The sequence below is a fragment of the Podarcis filfolensis genome (genome assembly GCF_964270895.1).
Source record: "Podarcis filfolensis genome assembly, chromosome: 7".
In the NCBI taxonomy this organism is placed as follows: domain Eukaryota; kingdom Metazoa; phylum Chordata; class Lepidosauria; order Squamata; family Lacertidae; genus Podarcis; species Podarcis filfolensis.
The window spans coordinates 36,671,070-36,694,653 of NC_139603.1; the positions used below are offsets into that span (position 1 = coordinate 36,671,070).

General features: G+C 41.5%; 1 protein-coding gene across 4 annotated transcripts in view; it reads left to right on the top strand.

The window, feature by feature from the left end:
• Positions 1-23,584, top strand: part of ZNF516 (zinc finger protein 516) — a 114,472-nt gene that overhangs the window by 79,042 nt on the left and 11,846 nt on the right. For 2 of the 4 annotated variants that reach the window (XM_083623706.1, XM_083623705.1), the window contains exons 3-5: positions 6,682-8,139; positions 15,514-15,618; positions 16,595-16,662. In XM_083623706.1, coding sequence (XP_083479832.1) covers positions 6,682-8,139; positions 15,514-15,618; positions 16,595-16,662 — 1,631 coding nt within the window. The remainder of the gene's footprint in view (positions 1-6,681; positions 8,140-15,513; positions 15,619-16,594; positions 16,663-23,584) is intronic. The other 2 variants (XM_083623704.1, XM_083623703.1) reach the window with 1 other exon arrangement.

Below are 23,584 nucleotides of genomic sequence, written 5' to 3' on the forward strand. Positions count from 1 at the left end.
ATTAAATGATACTGATCCCTCTGATCAGTAAAAGTGGTCTAGATCAGTGAAAAGTGATTGATTAGTTTGGGGACTTGCTGAGTTATTCTGAGTATTAGAGCAGTACACGTAGTGGGTAGTATGGCGGGGCTCTGCACTCACCCAACCCCCAGTTTGTCATGTTGCTGATGCTTACCAAGAAGTACAAGGTCAGTGTCGTGCAAACGCACTGGCAGAGCCAATCAAGTGCTCTCGCCAGTGCCTTTGCACTGTGCTGACCTCATCGTCTACCTCCTGGTAAGCAGCAGCAATGCAACCAACCACAGGTGTTCTGTTGCTGCTATAGAGTTTGCATAGGTTGTTTGTGTATCTTCTCTCATTCTATAATGACTTGGGTAAACTAACTGGACTCATTTTGCTCTCTCTGGTTTCTTAAAGATGAGTATCAGGTGAGGGCTATAATACTGTTGAATATTGAGTGGCCAACACGTTATATATGGATGCTGTTGTGTAGGGAAGTTTTTGATGTTTTATCGTGCTTTTAATACTCTGTTGGGAGCCACCCAGGGTGGCTGGGGAAACTTAGCCAGATGGACAGTGTATAAATAATAAAGTATTATTATTATTATTAAATGCAAGGGGCTGAGCAAAATAACCTTTATGTCCTTCCCTTCTATTAAAAATAAAATTTGAATGTCCAAACATTAATTTCTCAATCATAGTTCTAAGACTGACTATTTGGTTCCACATTTGCATTGGGGAGGGGAAAGGAAAGACAAACACATTTAAAATACACCCTCCTTTTTTATCCAGTTGAATTCCAAATAATTTGCTTAAAGTTATCGAAAATGATAGCTTCTGTTTACAGTTGATGGCATTTAGATTAAAAAAATAAATAAATTAGAAGCATGTCTTCAGCAAAGTGGAACAAACTAGAGTCTTTTAAACGTATACTTGGAGAAATACACTGACAGGAAACAAACAAACACAACCAGAATTGAAAGGCAACTAGGGTAATCTGATATCTTTACAATATTTTGCTTATTTTTTTTATATTTTAAAATACAAGATTCATGTAAGTATTAACCAGGTTTTCTGGATGCATTAAAGCCCTTCATTTTTAATATCATGCTGCCAATAAAAGCCATCTGTATTAGTTTCCCATCTTCTGAGATAACACAGCAAAATATAAAATCTTGCAGGCAGCATCACCAATCAAAACAGAGCCAGAGGTCTAGCAATAAAATGTAATAATAACCAAAAGCCATGTAATACAAAGCAGAAATGCTTGTTCAACAGCTAGGAAATCTTCTGAGGTTCTTTGTGGCATTACACTTAAGTAGGTCAGACTTTCTTTTCATTCACTTTTACTGAGCAGTAAAATGAGCCTAGGCCCAACTTGTTTGACTTAACTAGGCTTCCATCAGTGTGTCACTCTAAAAGACATCAGAGCCCACTTTGGATATTCATTTATTTAATATTTATTTATTTAAGAAATTTACATCCCACCCTTTGTCAAAAGCCAACAGAGCGATTTACAATGTAGTGACATAATAAGCAACCTAGTGTATAACATGATATCCACAAAATGCAAAATGTTAGAAGTTGTTGTTGTGTGTGTGTGATAGTGTGCATGTGCATGTGTAATACACAGTAAAAGATAATAGCACATTATATGTTCTACATTATAAGCAGCAGTGTCAAATTATTCACAGTGCCAACCAAGCAATAAACACCACAACCCTGCGAAACACAATGTCTAACAACATGTTATTATTTATATGCATTTACTGTGTCGGTAGCCCCCTCCTTTTTTTGTGTGCAAGCTGTTTTTAAAAATGCGAACATAGTAAAAAATGCAGCCAAATATGCTGCAAAACCATGTGCAATATCAATTTAAGGAGGAAGCTGGGGTGGTGTGAGATTGATTAAATATCACGTGCAACAGGAACCCCAGTCACAATTCAGGCATCCCATTTAGCCAGGTGACCTATATGAACCACCGTCCTGCAAGACCGTAACCACCACCTTAGCTGATTGTATGTTTCAAGCTTACCCTTGCTGACAGGTAACTATGTTCACATGGTAAGGAAGCTTGAACCACAACTGCTGGTTTAAGATAGCTAATAGTTGCAATTATCCTGTGATGAGCAAGGTTGCCGTAAATCTTCCCTAAATGCTTAGTGCAGCAGAATGACCTGCTTCTCTCATTTAGTAATTTTCAGGTTGCACCAGATTGTGGCTTACCACAATCACACATAAAAAGTGCTAAGGGATATGTTTGTTGAATCTCTCAAAGTGTTGCTCCTAAACTTTTCTATGGCTCCAGCATCTCTGCAACATCTCATCAAGTATTGCGCACTAGTATTGCAATGGAACAGTGGTTGGCATACCTTGTCCTACAGATGTAGCTTGATGAGTTATTCCTCTGTCGAGTTTATCAGCCCATGGCTGAAAACTATGGCCAGAAAAGCCACCTCGATTGGACTGCCACCATCCCTCTTGTTTCTTCTGGGCTATGATACCGCTCTTGAATCCCTGAGGCAAAGGCTTTGGGACATTTCACATAGCAACCTGCAATCTCGATCTCATGTAATCTGTGGCCCGGTAGCAGCAGGAATCCAATATGGGTACGACTTACAGATACCCTCATATCTTAGGAACCTGTCTGTTCCAACCTATCGGCATTTATTTACCAAAGCCAGACTAAATTTATTTCCTTCAGAAGTGCTAAATGGTAGACTGAGAGGCATCCCTTAAGAATAGGCTTTGTTTATGTTCTCAGGACGTTGATTGCATGAAGCGTATCTTACTGCATTGTGGGCAGTACGAGCAAGCAAGGGACCAACTGATCAAACCCCTACTGGCAAATCTGCCAGGAAAATCTGAAGCCTCCCATATTAAACAACTTTTGGATGACAGGTCTAATGATATTACACTGGCCGTGGCAAAGTTTCTTTCAGAAGTCGAAAGAAACAAATATCATCAAGCTCGAGAAAAAACAAAATGACCGCCTTGGTTCCTCTCTCTTTTGTGGTTGGCTGTCTTAACTGTGTTTTGTTTTGAAATTGTTCTATGGGTCTTTGGACTGCAATAAAGATTTATATATTATTCCTCTGTCTGGGCATAATGAGTAGCATTAGGTTTCCCCACTGAGTAAGTTTGCCCATTGGCATGAATGACCTGAAAGTCGTAGGACTGACATTATGGAAATAGTGTCCGAATACTGAAATCCTCAGCCTTAATAGGTAAGTTGGGGTGTGGGGATGTATCCTACTAAATGTACCCTACTAAAAGTGGCTGGGAAAATTCCACACCCACTCCAGAATTGTATCCCTCACAAGGCAGAATTTCTTAGCCTCATATAGTTAAACCCTGCATCCTAAAATAATCTAAACTTCCACATGCTCCAAGCCAGTACATTTCCCCCTGTGCCATGTCATTATCAACTCTTTTCTGCTCGTAGGTCCCTTGATTGGTCAATAAAGAGAACTCTGAGTCATACTACCCGGGGCACACTTAAAATAGTTCATTAAAAAAATATTCTCTGCAGCACCTCCAGCAACTACTTGACATCAAGGATGAGTTGTGGGAGTTAGGGAAAAATGGGGGGCTTTGGCTTGGGAAGTATCAAGGCATTTCTCATATAAAATCTTTCCGGAATAAATTGCCTCAGTAAAAGCTGATAATTTACCATATAAAAAAATGTGGCATTCTTTTCAGCTGCTGGTTTCCTCCAAACGAGTAGATCAGGGTTAGCTAACATGGTGCCCTGCAAACATTTTGAACTACAACTCTCATCATTCCTGGCTGTTGGCCATGCTGATGGGAGTTGTAGTCCACAATATCTGTAGGGCACCATGTTAGTCCAGATATTGACATTAAAATCATAAACCAAGATCCAATGTGGAAATAGTGTGGAAAAGACTACTTGGAACAGCTGGATTCCTGAGGCCTAGTTTACACAAACAGGCAAATGAGATGGTGGAGTTGTGAGGAGTTGTGATTGTATCTGATTAGACTGCATTTAGGCACCCATGTTTCTGAACTCTCTCATATGGGGACAGGGAAACTCATTGAAAGTAGAAAACTAGCACAAAAGTAGGGCGTATGCTGGTTAGTTGTATGCTAGTTTATTTTTATTATTTTTTACTGGCAGAGTTTTCTTAAATTAGGGAGCATGCAAGAAATACACACACATCCAGGCCAATAGTTTGAAGCTGTAGAGTTGTTTTGAAAATTAATAAGAAAAGCATGCAGTACTAGGCAGAAATTAGTGAGTTTTTAAAGTCTGTATTTCTGCGATCTGCATGGAAGGCTATGATTCTGTGCACAGTTAAAGCTGCTTAAATTGCAGTGGAATCATATGGCTCTAAGGCTGCTAAGTGTGTACAGGATTTCAGCCATTCTTGGCTGTCACTCTGATGGCAGGTGATTTCCCAACCTTGTAAAGCACCAAAGTCTAGAGGAAGCCTGTATTACTGAAACTAATGACTCCTAGTGGAAAGGGTCAGTCTCCTCTACTGTATTGCAGTTGATCGGGAGTGTTAGTTATTTACTTCTGTTGATTATTTAGGTTTTTTAAGCAAACTAACTGCACCATGGTAGGAAAGACGTAGAATTCTTCAAAACATTTAACTGCGACAGATGTGCTTTAAAAATAACACAGATGTGCAGTGTCAAATTTCACAATCCCTGGCAGCTCTTTTGATTCCAAGTGTCGATTTAACTAGCGGTGCTGGGCATGTGCTTTCAGGAAGTCTTAACTTCTTGTAAAACAGGAAAAAACACTTTAAATACAAAGGACCTTGTCCCATTGAGAATTTGAAAAGAAAATGATCTTTACCGAGTGAGTATTCAACCCTGCTAGACAGCAAATCCATGGGTTATTTTTAAGCTAATTACTCAGAATTAAACAAAGGCTTAAGGCTTTTTGCCTGAACTGGAGTTGAGGCCAAATTAAATCGAAGTTGAGACACTGATTTTTTCTTTTTTAAACCCACACTCAGCCTAAAACAGATCACATTTGGCAGGGTTGGAACACTGCCTGTGGTACCAAAGTTATACTAAGCAACAGTGATGTGTTTGACTTTCCAAAACACTTGCTTTTAGAGTTGATGCAGAGAGGAGATGCAGATACAGAAAAGACCACTTACGATCTGATTCTTGCAATCTCAGTAGTTCTAAGAACATGGAATATATGTGGAACATGAATATTACCAGCCATAGGGCCAGGCCCATCCATGAGGCAAGGTGAGGCGACTAACCTCCTCAGGCAGCAGGAGCCACAGGGTCAGCAGATCTGGCCTTCAAGGAATGTATTGCCCACTACTAGAAATGGAGCAGCAGAACAGAAGTAATAATAATAATAATAATAATAATAATAATAATAATAATAATAATAATTTGTATCCCGCTCTCCCCAGCCGAGGCCAGGCTCAGAGTGGCTAACATCATAAAAACAACACAATATACATAAAAACAGACATCAATTAATTAAAATACATTTTAAAATTAATTCAGACAAGTTAAAATCTGGGCAGGTGGCAATTATCAGGTTGGAATTGAGAGTGGTTAATACTTGCCAGGACCAACTGTTTCCACTGATCATACAAGGACCTGTGAGCTGGTTGGGGGCATCCTTTGGGCTTGTTTTACACAAAGGAAAGTAAGTACAGCCTTAGGACTGGCTCATGTGGTTTTGGGTTGTTTTTCTCTCTGAGTGAACTGTCCTCTCTGGTTGGTATTTCCTAAATGGTATTTAGGTTGCAGCGTGGTTGCAGAAATCACTGGCAAAATGTGTGTATCATTTGCCCACACTGTATGTTCCCCGTGTTATCTGATGCAGGTGTGTATCTGTGAAAAATTGCCCTGAGGAAAAATGAGCCCACAGGACTCTGTGAACTGCTCTTTGGTCTTCGATTTTAGCTTGCAACGATTTTCAAATTGTTTTTCATTTCCGGCCATCGTCTTAGATCCTTCTTCATGTACCCCTTCCATGGGAGATTCAGACGGTGGCTACACGAGAATGTGAAAGAGCCTTTTCAGTGATGTGTTCCCCACCTCAGTTTGTGGAATACTCTCCCCAGGAAAACCCATCTGGCACCATCATTATAAATATTTAGGTCCCAGGCCTAAATTTATTCAGGCCTTCAGTAGCTAAGCCTCTTCTTTGGAGCTCATCTTGTAGTGGGGTGGGGAAGGACTTAGCATTTTGATTGTGTAATGGGATGACCATTTAAGGAATTTCATATTGCTTTAAAGTGTCTGGTTTTCACTTGATTTTATCAGTTTGCATTTTATCCAAATAAGTCACTTAGAGGCTTCTCTATAAAGTGATTAACAGATGTCTTAGTAGTAAGAATAGTAATGATGATGATGATAGCTTCACTGTGGGCTTGTGTCAATGGGGTATTTGTACTTTTGCAATAAGCAGTGCACACAGAAATCCACTACTTGTTTGTTTCCCAGCTCCTTTCAGTGGTGGTTCCTTGAGCGGAAAGCAATAGGTGGGAAAGTCTTGTGGAGGGTGGGGGCTCACTGTGTGCATAAGAATCGCCCACCTGTGGGGCTGCAGTGGCATGCTGTGAATTTGTCCAACCCATAGAAGCTTTTACCCATTCTCTGATATTTATCTAGAAAACCTGCATCTTGCATGTGTTTTGTCTTCATAGTACTTCTGTTTTTATGTGTGCCTTCCAGGTAAAAAGCCGTACCTCTGCAGTTTTTCTGAAGAAGCACCTCTGGCAACCCTACAGTTCAACCATGGGAGAAACATTACAAGAGAAAACAACACCAGTGAATCCAAAAGAGAGCTGTCTTTGGTGGCATCTATACCAGAAAACAAGACCAGAGAACCCTTTCCAAAATATGTGGATTGCAAAATTTCCCTGGATTTAAAGAAATCGGCATTTCAGCAAAGCCACATTTTCCCTTGCTCCAGTAGGACTGTTGACTTTGCTTCTAGACTCTGTCCAACGTATTCTGATGTGAGACTAGATTTGCAAACCCCGCTGGGCAAGGGCTCTAAGGAGAATCCTCCTGATATGTGTGAAGACTCTGTGTTCATTGACAGTGCAGATTTCCCAGAGAAGATTCCATTAGATCTAAGTGAGAAGTCAAGCAGGGCTGATTCATGCAATACGAGTTTTACCTCAACCTTACAGGCTGCTTTGATTGTCCACCCGTGCCCTTACTGCAGTCATAAGACCTATTACCCAGAAGTCCTGTGGATGCACAAAAGAATTTGTCACAAGGTCAGCTGTAACTCTGTGGCTCCCCCTTGGGTTCTTCAAAATGGATTCAAGAGTATAAAACACAACGCCGTTTTCATGGCACGAAGTGGCCGCACCGGACCCCCTCCTGCTCTTGGTGGTAAAGAATGCCAGCCTTTGCCTGTCGGCAGATTCACACGCCTTCAGGTGCCAAGTGGGTTGCCGGGATCTAAAAATAATTCTTCTGGTTCTGCTATGACTGCTAAGCCCGGGACTATGCAGAAGGATGCGCCACTGCCCACTGGTAGCTATGGTCCACGGTCATCAGGCACTGATGGGTACAGGCAGCCCAAACTGAACCACACCCATGAGCAAAACAGCACAGTATCCCAACAGCCCCAACTGAAAGCAAAATACGAAGCAAACTCCAAGTTGCTGCAGGCAGGGAGCTTTGGCGTAAGTTTGGCGCCTTCCCCGGTGATTGTCTCTAAACCCAACTCGCAGCCCTCCAACAGCAAACTTGCTGAGAAGTATACCGTTCCCCAAGTCAGTGCTGGGTTTGTCCCTTTAAGCAAGCATTGCGCTTCAGAACCAGGGAAGGCCAAATTTTACTCTCCGCCTCAGTACCTCCCCCCGTGTAAAGCTGAGCCATACCTTGTGCAAGAAGACCCACCTGTGCCTCAGCAAGATCCGAACACCAAGAAAGAGAATGAGGGGAGGGCTCTGGTCAATTGTAAAGCAGGGTCCAGAGCAAGTCCTCTGATGCTGCCCCAGCCTAACACAGCAGGGCCTCTCCCACCTGTACATTCCACCAAACAGGAGCCACCGTCGGAAGGACACGAGAAGTGCTTGGACATTTTGAACATCTTTAAGACCTCCATTCCCAAGGATCTCGCCACTCTCTACCAAACATGGGGTGCCAATAGCCCTGTAGTGGACCATGCTGGTAAGAGTTCTAATAACTGCTTTTCCATGGTATTTTGCTAAGTTAACGACTATCGCTGACATTTTGGATTTGTGAAAACGCTGTGTATTAATCACCATGTTTAAACAGATTACCTCCCCTGTTTTAACTATCCCCACCTTACTCCAGTTAGTTCCCTGGGAATAAGTCCTGTTAAGTTCTATTGGTGCAAATTCCATGGCATTTTTATTTTGTGTGCAATAAACATACCTTTTAGAGAACGTGATGCTTGGAGAATTTGGAAATTGGGGCTCGGAAGAGACCCTCAATGGTATAGCCGGCCATGCCATCATTCACTGCCCTTTGCACCAGAATCCTGGGGTGGATCTACACTTATGTTTTTAACGTTAGGAAAAGGTTAAGGAAGGGTTGTGGTAACGCAGAGGGACAAATGATGCGTTGCTTTTAACATTCTTGTTGTTAAAATGCGACACCAGAGGGTGCTGCAGAGCAATTAGCCGTGTTTTGACAAAAATAAACCAACAACAAGGTAAGAAAGGGGATTTAAATTACAAGTATGCTCTGTGACCTTTTAGAACAATATATCTTACAGTTCAAATAGCGTTAAACAGGTCAGTGTAGATCCAGCCCTGGATGCTTTTCAGCAGCCTTTGAATGTGAACCAAGTTCAGCTCCTGGCCCTAGTGATGAGGGGGTGTTGGGAGGGTGGGAGCCCCTTGTCAGCACTGTGCCAATGCTCCCCTTTCTCTGGTGCTGATCCTGGTGAAAGTTCCATCTACGCACATGTTTCTCAGCAGAAGGTAGATATACAAATGTTCTTAGTCTTCAGTGCAAAGAACTAAGATTTTTAATATTTCTTTTCTTTGTGGAAGAGTCTTTGAGGAAACAGGCTTTATTGAATGCACTGGTAAGGCTGTGCATTGCGATTTAGGGTTTGATTTAAAAATGGGGGGAGGCAGAGTAAAGGAAAGTCATAGGGAGCACAGTTGGTGCTTAAGGTGTGTGTGTGTGGGGGGGGTGTCAGTAGGGCAAGAATGCAGATTTACCAGCAGAGCCAGAGTTTGTGTCTTATTTGTTAGTTTGTTCATCAGTATAGTGGTTCACAACATAAAAACAGGAAATAAAAATAGGTAATTTGTCTCATGTCCTTGTACTTCCAAAATCTATCACTGATCACTACTAGCAACTAGTATGCCATTATTGGTGCTTTATTTTGAATATATTGCATGCCTCCAAATCTTTCCACTGTATGAAAACAACAAAGAGAAATCAATGGTGGTTTACCTATGGCAGCATCCTCCATCACTGGGGCAGCCATACATTATACACTTAAAAAGTGGTGTGGCAAAGGAAGCCCTGGAGCAGAGGCAAAGGTACATGTGCTCGGTTAGGAAGCTAAGGGTCTGAGCTAGGCATGTTGAGGTGCTGTCCCTCATGATAATACTAAGCATACCTTTTCTCCAAGTTGAAGCTTAACTGACACATTTTATTTATTTGTTTTATTTAAAATATATTTCATCCTGCCCATTTTATTTGGAATGTCAGAGTTGTGTACAATGAGTTATTTCACAACATAAAGACAATAATAAAACAACAGATGCAGATGGTCATGCATGAGAGAAGAGAGTAAATGGGTAAGGGAATAGCAGGTACCTCATCTTCAAGGATTTGACTTTCCTATGGGATTCTGTGTGTATAAACTGATACGGAAATCTGCTTCCTTTTGTTCATTGCCCTTGTGTAAACATCCATTGAGAAATCCTAAGGCTTTTCATTGCTAATTCTCTTAGCAAGCTAAATATAGCTGTTATTCCTTACCAGCTAAATAAGAAAGTTTTAACTAACTGTTAGTTAGATAAATCTAAAAGATGTCCTTAGAAAAGTTCCTTCTGTTCTCTCTCTCTCTCTCTCTCTCTCTCACACACACACACACACGCACACACATCTCAACACCCCTCATTTATACCTGTCTATTGAGTAGCTCTGGTCCATGGGGTCACGAAGAGTCGGTCACGACTAAACGACTAAGCAACAACCACAACATTGAGTAGAAAGGCTTTTAGAAGTGTATTCCAAAAAATGGAGACCAAAGAGGTGAAAGAATGACCTTGGGCAGTTGTGGATATAAATATAGTCCTGAGTAAGGCACAGGCTTTTAATTTTTGACAATTGTGAAAGAATGCAATAATACAGCAGAGTCATTAGCAATTGTTTGGAAAGGGCTGGAGAGCAGTATCTGGTGGGTGCTATAATGAATTATGGCTAAAACACACAGCTTGTTTTTTGCTTTTTTAAAAAACGTATTTAAGGATGGGCCACCTGATAATTCTGGAACCACTGCTACACAGTTTCCCCCACGTTGCAAAATAACACCAGAATCTTCAGGCATGGGGATCAGCCTACATTTTGACTTCCCCCCATGGCAACATTGTCCCATTTCTGAAATGGTCAATTACAGCATGGGGAAGAGGTACAGTATGGGTTCTGCTCATGTGACTCCTGGATGCTGATTATACTGCCATACTGCGGCTACTCCCACCCCACCCCATGTAATGTTTCCCAAATTCTACACCCCACCAGTTCCATATTCTAGCTTCCCACAAGTAGAAAAGGCCATGCAGGCTCCAACCACACATGGCTACCAGATGGTTGATGATGATGTCATTAAACTTGCTGGTGCAACCATGCTTCTGGATCTGGGTACAGAAACTTGGCTTAGCCACAGGCCACCCTTTAATTTCCTGGAGTTGGGATATGTGTGCCATGTTGAGCTGTTAATCACAGGCTCCTGTCTTGGCCATTAGACTGGCCATTCTGCCTACTGCTGGCACTTCACATGCTCCCCTAATCTAGATTGAAAACACTAGATACCCCTGGCCAATCATAAAAAAATTAAATTCTTAACAAGAAAGGAAAGTGGGAAATAGTCTGTGGGCAGGAAAGGTTTTAGGTAGCCTTTTAACACGTTTCAGAACACCAGTATTGACATTCAGTTTGTGAGAAAATGTAAAAATTGTTAAAACGAATTAGGAGGGCTGCTTTACCTTTACATTGTTTTTAGAAGTAGGGTGGAATTGCAAAATGTTTATTTATTAGGATATTTCCTACAGCACTGTTGGCACTCTATTGCCAGACTTTCATGCATACTCATTGGGCATTGCATTCCCCATTCACACACATTTTTGTCAACAACAACAACAACAACAACAACAATAAATCCTAGGAATTCAAATGGTTGCTTTTGTGTTTTAGTTTACCTTTCGTTTTCTTTTCTGATCTCTGAAGCAAGTGCTGGTGCAGATATTTAGACACACTAAATTTGCTTGGACAAGAGTAGCTTCATTCAGGTTTCATTCAGAAGAATAGTTGAGTGATTATAGTTCTACCCAACCCACAGATTATAATTAGTAGAAATTTGGAATTATTTTAGCATGTGTTTGCCAGCGTGGGTCACAATATTACATTGTAAGCAAAGAATGCTTTTTTGTAGTTCACATACAATCTCTCTCTCTCTTTCTCACTCTCTGTATTTCTCTCTCACACGCAGGAGCATTATTCATCTTCTAATTTTGAATATTCGGTTTATTTCTCTTTTGCAGTAGAGCTTTATTGGCCCCAGTAGATCATTCCCTTATGAATGCTTTAGTATGCAGTGGAATTGGGGCAGGTTTGGAGCTTTGGCTTTTACATTTTAAATTGGCCTTCTATTCTCAAGAGAGAAGTGCACAGTTTTGTTTCCTTCTAGTAACACAGTGATTTCCCAATCCCGCAGAGAAATAGTTACAAGTACTGCCAGAATATCAGTGCAAGCTATTAGCATTTGTATTATGTCAGGCATTCAGCAGTTTGATGCTTGCTTAAGAATTTCTAAAAACTAGAACAACAAAAACCAGGGGCCTCAAATCTGTGGAGGTTATTTTTCTATTTTACTGTTAGTGTTATTTACTGCTATCATAGTATTAAATGTGACATTGGCAGCATGGTAATTTCCCCATGTGGTTTCACAGAAATTCCTACGTATGATGAGAAATTGAAATTTATGTAAATAAAAGTGACTAATATTTATATACATATATACACTCCTAATATTATATAATTTATCTTGAGAGATAATTCCACAAAGGTGTCATTGTGATCTGCATAAACCCTTGTGCATAAAAACCTTGAAAATGTTTTTTCTCATCAATGGTTGACAAAACACACTCTCAAGGTATATAACCAGATTTTTGCAAAGGGATTGTTAACATTAGTTATAAATTAATAGTGTTTCTCCTCTGTGTGATTTAAGACCAGTTGATTGGCTGCTTTCTGCCCTCCAGCACTGCTTCGTGGTGAGATAATAGTATATATTTATGTAGCACATTGTGCATATATTCATATGTTAACTGCTTTTTCTGTACAGCCCAGTAGCTGAAGCTCCTTTGGCAGCTCACAAAATGGAGGTCAACAACCATAATATAATAATAAGACATGAAGTAAAATCTAAAATGGATTTCAAAAGCCACAGAGAAAACAACAGGGAAGAGTAGCAGTGTAAGGATATTATAAGCGTCAACATATTTTTCAAATTAAAGGACAAAAAAGTCTAGCAGAATGAAAAAAGTCTTCATCTGGCGCCAAAGAGACCAACATATGGGGGCCACATGAGCATATCTGAGATAGGCATTCTACAATCCGTGTGACATCAGTGAAAAGCAGTTGCCTATTTCCCCTGCATTTGGTGGGAGCACCCAGAGAAGGGCTTCAGAAGGTAGCCTTTGAGTTTGGATAGGTGGTTCAAAGTACCTCATATACACTATTTATACACCTCATACACACATTTATGAGATCCCCATGGAGCAGTGGTTTGTAAACTTTCTTTGGTGAGCCGTTTATATAACAGCTTGTCAATGTGAAACTCATATGTTTTACAGTGAATACAGTGCCTCAGAATGCAGGTAAAAGGTAAAGGTACCCCTGCCCGTACGGGCCAGTCGTGTCCGACTCTAGGGTTGTGCGCCCATCTCCCTTAAGAGGCCGGGGGCCAGCGCTGTCCGCAGACACTTCCGGGTCACGTGGCCAGCGTGACAAGCTGCATCTGGTGAGCCAGCGCAGCACACGGAAACGCTGTTTACCTTCCCGCTAGTAAGCGGTCCCTATTTATCTACTTGCACCCGGGGGTGCTTTCGAACTGCTAGGTTGACAGGCGCTGGGACCGAGCAACGGAAGCGCACCCCGCCGCGGGGATTCGAACCGCCGACCTGACGATTGGCAAGTCCTAGGCGCTGAGGTTTTACCCACAGTGCCACCCGCGTCCCGCCTCAGAATGCACCCTGCTTTTAATCCATGCAGAACAGTTTGTTTAGGGGGTGTAGGACAGGCTGCACGACACATGCACACACAGCTCTGTCCACTCACTGCCCCCACAGCATCTGCTGCCCGAGGTGGCTATCTCACTCTACCTCATGGTAGAGCCGGCCTTGCTTCCCCTTGGTGAAGCAGATGTCTGGAGCTCAAAGCACAACTTGTCCCCATTTGACTCCCGGGTTACAATCCAGGTCCTCAGAACTCACTGGGTAACCCCTATTCTGCACATGCTTCTCCCAGTGGAAACAAACTCTGAGAACTGGGTTTAGAATATACTTTGGATATGACCAGTAGGAACAGCCATTCCTTTTTTATTGAAAGTCATGCCATGATGCGGCATAGTTCCCACTGGGCCATTCCGTTTGCAGTGAGGTGTTGTTGCCACATACCGTACCTCTGCCGCAGCTGAAAATGGCACCATTTATTTCTTGTAAAAGGGAAACTGCAGCTCTATGTTGCCTCATCTCTACCCCTTCTTGAAAAATGTGAGAAGTTTTGCCCTTTAAAAAGTCTTAAAATCCTAACACCCACCCACAGAGTTTTGCAGTCCGTTATTACTTTCAGCTTGAATTCTGGATTGCCTGCCATCCCTTGATTTTATTTTGTTTTCCTTGCAAGGCTGCAATGCAGACTGGAGGTGGGGAGAGAGGCGGGTCTTGTCTGTGAGGAGGGGATAGAGAGAAGATCTGGAAAAGGGCCAGCAGAAATCATTTACCCATGTGAGCAGCTCCTCCCCCCCGCCGTCCCCCTGCCTCTCTCTAACCAGCTTGGGCAGCTGGGTTGGAGCACCAGAATGAGCTAGAATTAAGACAGGATAATGGATTTGGGTGAATACAAGGCCAAATTCTAGCCATGGTTTTGGACTGTGGTTTGTTGGCCACAAGCGATCCATAATTAGCGCTGCCCTAAAGTGTACATGTGTGTTTACTTCTGTAATGTCTGGATGGCTTTTCTACCACTTGGATGTTCCACAATGAAACATTTTCAGTTTCAATGTGCCAAGGCAGATGATGCCTATTTTTAATTATATCTCTATCTCTCCATAAAAGAAAATTAAAAAGATAAATTCTGTTATTCTACCCTTGATCCCCCTCTCCTCCTCACCACCGCAGCGTTTTGATGGGTTCAAAATTTTCAGCAACAGCCCCTTAAATGATTTTTTCTTTTAAAAGGCATGACATGCTAATGGCAAATAAAAACCTTTCCCCACCCCTTTTGAAGATGCTGCCTAACCAAAATAGCAAAGAAGACGCTTCAAATATTTTTGAGAAAATAAATAACCCAATAAAAGTCAAACGTGTCCTTTTTGATCAGCCGTAAAAGACAAAGACCAGCCCTTTAAGTCAGATACTGTAAACTGACCTTTGGGAAAAAAGAAGAGGTTTGAGTCATTTTTCCACAAATGCTAATGGCCTAGAAAACATGTTTATCAAAAGCTGGCAGAGGACTGCTGCGTTGCTACTATCTCCAAATGTCCGTAATGACACTTTGATTCACAGATGTCTTCCGCCTGTGCCTCAGAGCTCTGGGGTCAAAGCAGCACCAGCAGGCAGGTAAGGCAGGGCTAAAGGTTTGATCAGCTTGTGATGGCTCCACTCACTCTGCATTTGTCTCCAAGGTATTGCAGCCTGGGGGGGACAGTCGGGCTCTGGTTCTACTCACTTCCTATTATCCATGTGACTTGTCTCCGCCACGCTGGAGTCACTTTGATTTGCCTGATGTACTGCTTGACAAAGCTGGGTGATGGCTGAAAAGTAGATCCAGCTGCTATGAAAAGCGCACACCTGACATGCCAGTCCTGGTGCGGGCACATCATGGGGAGCATTTTTTAATTCAATGTAATTTATGCATACTTGCCGTCCTGTGTGTGCCTGGCCTGTCAGCCGGTGCCTAGATGAAGGCTGACAGTTGTCATCCAGGGCCTGAAGGTAGCCTCACATAATGACACATTAGACATACTAATGATGTTTTCCTCTGGCATAATGTTTTCTTCTCAACTTTCCCTTACTCCTCGCTTCTCTCCCCCCTCCCCTCTTCTCTCCACCATAGGGATGCTTAGGACACAAACACGCCAAGGAGACTATCTCTGCGTAGAGTGTGGAAAGGGTTTCACCCAACCAAGCCACCTCAGAACTCACATGAGGTCTCACACAGGTACATTTTTCTTTACCATTCCATCAAGCGGGTGGGAGAAGCCCTTACTTACAATATTTCGCCTTGCTCTTAATTTCCTTTGCTAACCTGATTTTTTATTTTTGTAAAGAGAAAGATTCCCCATTTTGTTTAATTTCATATTTGATTAGCGTTGATCTTGTTCTTTTTCAGGTACTCAATTCTCCCCCCTCCCCACATGCCTTGCATAGCACTGCAGCACAATTGAAATAAGCTTATTTGTAAGGTTTTGGTGTGTGTGTTTAAAATAAACCCAACACTTTAATTAGAGAGCAGAATACTCTGGAATGAATATGCTAATGAATTCTCTTGCCATCAGCACAAATTGAAATCAAAGAACCTTTTTGATCCAAACATAAAGCTTTGTTTTGCTGTCTCCTTGCTGCAGACTGAAAGAGGTTTGGGGTTTATTTTTTTTATTTTATTTGGACAATGATAAAATTCTAAATCTCAGCCCTTTTCAAGCTGTGTGATTTGGAGAACGTAGCAAGCTTGAAGCTGCTAGTGTGTCAAGTTACCTTAATAGCATTACATGAGACAGTGAGACTAGCAAAGGGTTTTTTTTATTAAAAAAATATTTCTTTTTCTTTTTTGGAGAAGTGTGAATGATGCATACATAAGCCAGTCTGATGCAAAATGACAGAGGCCAAATGGTAAGTAATTCAAGAAGAGGGTCCCTTTACACATACACTGATAATTAATGTTGTCAGTGATTGCTTTCTTCAGCACTGAAGTCTGAATTAAAAAGGGCAATGGCCTTAGGCTGCCATTAGCACACTCTCTTACAGTAAGTGTTACGGTAAATTGGTATTTTCCGGCTACGGGCGAGGAGCTGGTGTCTCTGCTTTTTTCCCCACCCTCCCCCAAATGTGGTTTAATCTGTAATGGACTCGAATATTGTACGCGCACTAACGAAGCTTGAATGTTAATCTGTTAACAAGCCCCCTTGTTCCCACAGTGGTATTTGAGTCTAATGGACTCCGAGGTACTGACGTTCACACCACCTCCGCAGACGCCCCAAAACAAGTATGTTTTACAATTAATTGGGTATTTGGTTTTTAATGTGGTAGCTGGGGAGAAAAAAAAAAGTTACACCGTGATACTCATCAGTAAAGCACTGACTCGTTAGATAAGAGTGTAAGTAAACAATAACCGTGCTGTGTTTGGTTTTAGATGCTAAAATTTGTGGAAAGGCCTTACACAAATGAGACAATTTATTAGCAAATGTCAACAAAATTGCTAAAAATATATTGAGAAGGGAGGGAGGGTAGTTTTTGTAACGGCATATAAAATTGCTATCCTGGTTTCGCTAGATAAGTTCTTCAGTGCATATCTGCCCACTACTTTAATTTCTGAAATGCAGCAACAGTACAACTCATCCATAGTCCGTGTTTTTCTGAAGAGTATTCCTATCACAGTATTGTATAGCTCCTATCTTTTGAAAGACGCTTATCTTTCAATCTCTGTGGACTCTGTGTGGTGGTGTGTTTTCCTCTCTTGACAAGCACCTGGCTGTCCTCTAAATTTCCTTATTTTCACTAATGCTGTCCTGGACGTTATGTTTCTTGCTTTTTCTTCCTCCCTGGTGTTTTTGGTTTCATTTTTATTTCCAGTCAGTTCCAGACTACCTAGTTCCCATTGGCCCATCCATGCATAGCATGGACCTAACATCTAGTGCAAGCAAGCTCAATTGCTTTTTCAAGTTCTGAATGTGATCCTTTATTAGCACAGAAATAAATTCTGACACACACACACTCAGGCAAATACTGAGTAAACTATGTGTGTTTATCATCGCCTCTGCTAGTACTTCAGCCCATCATAGGAATTTATCAGTTTTTCCATTGCAACATCCCCACCATTAGTTTCAGCATGGCAGTAGTGCTTGGAGAACTGCACCCAGGATTCTTTGCACAGGATCTGGAACAAGAGATTGCAATGCCCTGATCCTGAGCACACACGTGAGGAAATGGACCTGTGCATATATTATGTTGATTCTGGGATGCCTTTGAAAATAACTTCATCCTATCCTGCCCATAACATTTGGAAATGTTCATCAAGGGAAGAATTAGCATCATGTTGAAGGTTTCCATTCTCCTCAATGGCTGTCAGGAATGTCCATGGGGTAATGGAAAACTTTCAAAGCAGTGAAAATAATAATTGTTGGTAAACACTTCTAAATGCAGGTAGTTCATATAGTTAAACACCTCTAAAAAATAAGAAGAGAAGGACACTTGTGTTGCATTAGATACATTCTGGAGCTGGATCTAGATACATTAAAAAAAAAATTCTGGAAAATGCATTGTAAACCTCATACTGGGAAATCATGTTGCTGAAAGATGGAACTTCACAGTGCCATCTGGTGTCACAGTGTTATAACACATTTAAAACACCTTTTCTTTACTAATGTAGCTGAGTCCCAAGTCTCTCATGTCCACCATTTTATCTCAAACAATAGCCAACCCAATAATTTGGGCAGAGACCACAGCTGACTGACAGACCACAAACTTTACATGGAAAAGGACCTGGGATAAATCCCTGGTACCTCCAGTCAAAATGTGATATGAAAAGTCTCTGAGATGCTGGAAGGATACTGCTGTTGAGAAGAGCAGTACTGGACTAGAGGGACAAAACAGTCCATCTAGGTTGGTACATGGCGGGTACAAGGATATGTTCTTATGAAATTACTTATGAAGCACCACACTGGGGTTCCTAGTTCTAGGTGATGGGCCTTTTGCAGCAGTTCTGTTTCTTGTTTTATCACAGCTGTCCTTCCATTTCACATATGTGTCCGCTGCCCTGTCCGTGTCGTTAATTAAAATGCATACTTTAACTGTGTTTATTCTCATCTTTTTCACTGCAGTAACCAAAAGTGCACTTTATCCACAATATCAACTTCTAGTTCATTCTCGCGGGTGGGGAAGGGATCTCAATGCCTCCAGCATGCTGATAACACCATTGTTTTCCTGTTATAAACTTCTTAATTGGATAAATAACTATTCAGGACACTGGAGCAAAGTCAGTTCTGGTTATGGCAGTGCCATGATTTCCAGGTTTTCTCCATGCTCCATACCATAACAATAGCTTTGGAAAGAAAGATTAAAATGGTTTTCAGTAAAGGTTTGGTGGTTCTTAGCACTGTGGATATAATTGCACCACTGCCACATTTCAGAATGTAGGGAAATGATGCTTATCCCAGGTGATCAGAACTGAGTCCTTTACTGGCCCATTCAAGACTCATTGTAAGATACTGGCTTTTAAAAGAAATGAGTATCCAGCTTAATGACACCTGAAAAAGACTGTCAGTTTTGTGAAACCAATTAAATTACAGTCACTTGTGATTGTTTAAGTGATCTAGAGTCTTTTAGATGAGTTTAATCCTCATCTTAAAAGGCTGGTAAATGTCTATGGGTCGATTCCAGTGTTTTTGCAGATGGAATGCAGCTAACGCAACCAATGTTTCTCTTTCCCTCCTCCCTCCATAAGCCTCACAAGGGGATCAGTGGGCGGAGGGGAGAGCTTACATTTGTCTTTGCATATCTCATGTTTGTAAATCAAGTCTAATAATATAATTACGTTGGGTGTGTTTCACATTCCATTCTACCTTTATACTACATTCAAATGTGCACACAAGTAGTGTGGGAGAGGTTCAAAGTAAACTTTCATGCCGTACGTGAAAATGTTCCAAGAAATTGTCTATGGGTGGAACAGAAACTGATTACGAAGGTGCCCCCCTCCCACAGTAACTCCATTGTGTTGCATTAGAGGCTATCTTCTCTTATTTGCAATACAATCATTCTGAAGCAATTTTAACACGCATATGTCTCAAAGCATAATGCAAATTTTTTACTTTTTATGTGATGGAAATAAACTGAGATTGGTTGAAATCATGCAATCCCAAAACAGAACTGCAGTAACTTGTCAACTGGTTCACATGTAATGCTAAGCCATGTTCTATAAATCATGGTTTCATTTGATCAGCTGAACACAGCCTAGTGCCTTAATCATAGCTCATTAACCAGAAACTAGCCATGCTAGTCATGGTTTAATAAATAACACCCTCTGATGCAGAAACTTAGATATCCACTCTGGCTGTGCTCTCACACTTTAAAGAAGGAACATGGATGTGAAAATATGTGGGAAAAATCTTCCCCCTCCATTAATATGATTAAATTCCACATGCCAAAACCTCCATGGTGGAATCTTGGTAAAGGTAAAGGGACCCCTGACCATTAGGTCCAGTCGTGACCGACTCTGGGGTTGCGGCGCTCATCTCGCTTTATTGGCCAGCGTACAGCTTCCGGGTCATGTGGCCAGCATGACTAAGCTGCTTCTGGCGAACCGGAGCAGCGCACGGAATAGTGTCTTGCTTTGAGAACTTTACCTCGGTCTAAAAACGGAAGCTGAATGGTGGAAGGGCACCGGCAGTGGGAGGCCTCATTAGGGAAAGCGCACCTTGGTTTAAGAATGGTTTTTGTTTAAGAACAGACTTCTGGAGTGGATTAAATTCGTAAAACGAGATACCACTGTAATGCACTTTACAACACACTTAGAATGTTTTATTTGCAGCTGTTTAGCTGAGTCCCATGTGTACAATGCAGTGCATATTTGGCTCTAGATTTGGGCTATTGAACTGCTTTCAGTGGGACTGGTCAGTAACAGTTTGAGAAAGTGTGTAGATTAGATAAAAAATAATCTGGCATTTACCACGAAACTCAAAAGGCGTACAAAAATATACCATGTTTACAGTATGGTAATTAATAGGCATATTCTCAAAAATTGTCTACTAAATATCTCTGCACTAGCCATTTTTTTCCAAATTAATCACAGGGTTTCCAAAACAAAGTCTTTGTTAAGGGAGCACTTATAGAGTGCAGGGGGCCGGCTTGAGAAGATGGCGCCGAGGTAAGACGCTCTTATCGGAGCTCAAAGAAATCTTTTAGCTAAATGCCTTTGTTGCTGGCTCTTCTCCTTCTTTTGGATTTTATTTCCTCTCACTACTTCGTATCTCATCTTCCTCGGTGCCGGGACTTAATGAAGTTAGTAAAGTTTTAACAAAGGCTCTCAGACATTCCCTTCCGGGCTTTAAGGCACTCCCTCCCAGTCTCTCTTTGACTCCGCGTGACAAACTTATTCCAAGGATTTTGAAGGACTTCTAATGGGCTTTTAACCCTAAAAACTACAAATTCATAAAACCACAAATTTCTTCCACCACCTTCAATTTCGTGGACCCTCAAACATCTCAGTTGTTTTAACAAACTGAGAAGAAGGGGGGGGGATACTGCAAAGGAGTGCTCTAACTGGACCCAGTTTTTAAACTCCTCGCAGCAGCCCACCTAGGACGGAATGAAAATTGAACGAGATTACGACCTGAGAATAATACTTTATCACTCTATCTAGAAGTCTGATCTCATTGATTTAAGAAGAATCTGCAATGAGAAGAACCAAAAGACTCAGGTGTCTTGACACAGAAACTGACGCAGAGCCCTCTGGTTTCAAACAGAGTAATCTAGATAAGTATCTGCTACCTCAAAAACAGCACATATCTCCTCCCAAAAACTCCCTCAACTCTTTATATGGAAAGACAGTTGAAGAGATATCCCTAGGAATAAACGAGGACAAGGCTACTACTCCCATAACCGAGGCACAAGTACTAATTGATAGAAAGGTGGAGCTGCTGGAGGAATGCTGCCTACTGACTGCTCAAACAGTTCAAAAAATCTTTGAACAATTACAAAACATCTTCAAGAAGCTGGATAACCCAGATGAAAGGAGGCAACCCACTCCCTTTTTGCCATCCTTAACAAGCCCTGGAGATAAACAGAACAAATACAAATTTATACCTCTAAACCAGCCAAAAATCAGAGGAAGCCCCCCTCACTCAGTCAACTTGATACTGAGGCCATGTGAGATTGTTCTCCACATTTTTCCATACAGAGGGCCCCTACCTTACTGGGAGTCATCCTTCTGGGCCAGACATCATCTAAATCTGCTCCTAGGCCTTGAGGGGGGAAGGATTGACTTAAAAGCAGTCAAGAGGCTCACTAACGATGGATATTCCAAAAAAGTACTACTAAGATTTGGTAGTCATAGAATCCCAACCGAAATCTTAAGGGAAAAGGCTCATTTAGCCCAGAAAGGAATTATTCCACGTCGACACTTTGAAGATATATCACTCAGACCATTGATTGCATTTAAAAGACAGAACAAGATGAACAAGGCCATTCCAACAGAAGCCGATATCTGCCCTACTCCCGTGGAAGAACCCAGTAGATGGGAGAAACCGCTGCCAGCTACCCGGGAAATCACGCAAGAAAAATCCAAGCTCCCAAACCATGCGATTGTAGCATCAATTAACAGCCTCGCCCTTGACACAACAGACTGGACAGTCCCAGAAGAAGAAGATCTGCTGAGTAACTTTACCAACCTACCAGATAAAGAACAAATAAGCATACTCAGTAAACTGACGAAACTACAGGCCAAATTGATCGAAATCCACCAACAAGGTCAACAAAATGCAGTAGAAACAACACACAATCAAACTTCACACCTACCAGCCCTCTCCCCAAAATGCATAGTCAAAAAGAGAGCTACTAATGGAACTTTTAAATGTATAGATGCAGAGCTTCAAATCCAGCCTCCTTTAAAATATGAAATGACAAGGAAAAACTCCAGTAATGAGACCACAAATTCCTGGCTGAGATATCAAATACTAGCTCCTAACGAAATAGGTACCCCTTATTTAAGTACTACAAAGGATTCTAACATTCCCGAACAAAAGATGACCCCCAACAAACCTGACACATTGAGCTCGACATCAAATGAGACCAAAGAAATGGAAGTAGAGACCGAAAACAATCCTACTGTCCATAATAGTCCACCAACCACAGAAATCTCTCAGGAACAAGGAACAGCTAAGGAAGAAAATCAAGAAAGGGAGGAAATTCTAATTTCCCGCACTTTAAAAAAGAATCTAAAAGATCCACCATTATGTTCCCCACCGAAAGTAGCGACAAATGGCTGTATCGGCACAAGACAAAATTCCTCGCTGGACTCAATAACAGAATTAGAATGACTAAATGCTGTCAACCAGCCACCAACTCAAAAACGGATTCTACGCTTGCTGTCCTGGAATATTGCAGGGTGGGGAAACAAAGACGGAGACCCAGACCTAATGAACTTCTTTAAAGATTTTGAATTAATACTTCTACAAGAAACATGGTCAACTAGAGATATTAAAATCAATGGATTCTCCTCCTATACGAAACCCGCATTGAAAACAAACACGAAGGGCCGGCCGAAAGCAGGGTTCTGTTGTATGATCAAAGACAACTTAGGGTTTGAAATCAAGCAGCTAGAAAAATGCTTGCCACTTGCACAAGCCCTACTTTTAACCCAAAAAGAAGATACTTTGCTACTTGTAAATGTCTATATCCCCCCATCCAAAAACAACAGCAACAGTGAAAATTGGTCACAACTAACCTTTTATATAGAAAATTTGACCGCTAAATACCCAAATGCCTCATTGATAATAGCAGGTGATTTTAATGCCAGAGTGGGAACCAACAATGAACAACTATGTAGCAAACTAAATTGGAATACTGACAATGATATCGCACATGCCCTGAAAATAGGACGATTCTCCAGAGATAGGGCTGTAAACAACGAAGGCTTACGCCTACTTGAATTATGTAACAACTTTAATTTGCAGATTGTGAACGGTTCAACAAAAGGCGATAGAAGCGGGGAGTTTACATACTTCTCCCCCCGAGGATGCAGTGTCATCGACTATATTCTTGTCCCTTATAATATTATAAATTCGATTATGGACCTCAAAATCGGAACGCGTACTGAAAGCGACCATCAGCCATTATTGTTGTCTATTAACTTAAAGGATGAAACCAAAATAACCAAGCACAATATTATAGAACCCTCTCAATACAAACAAATG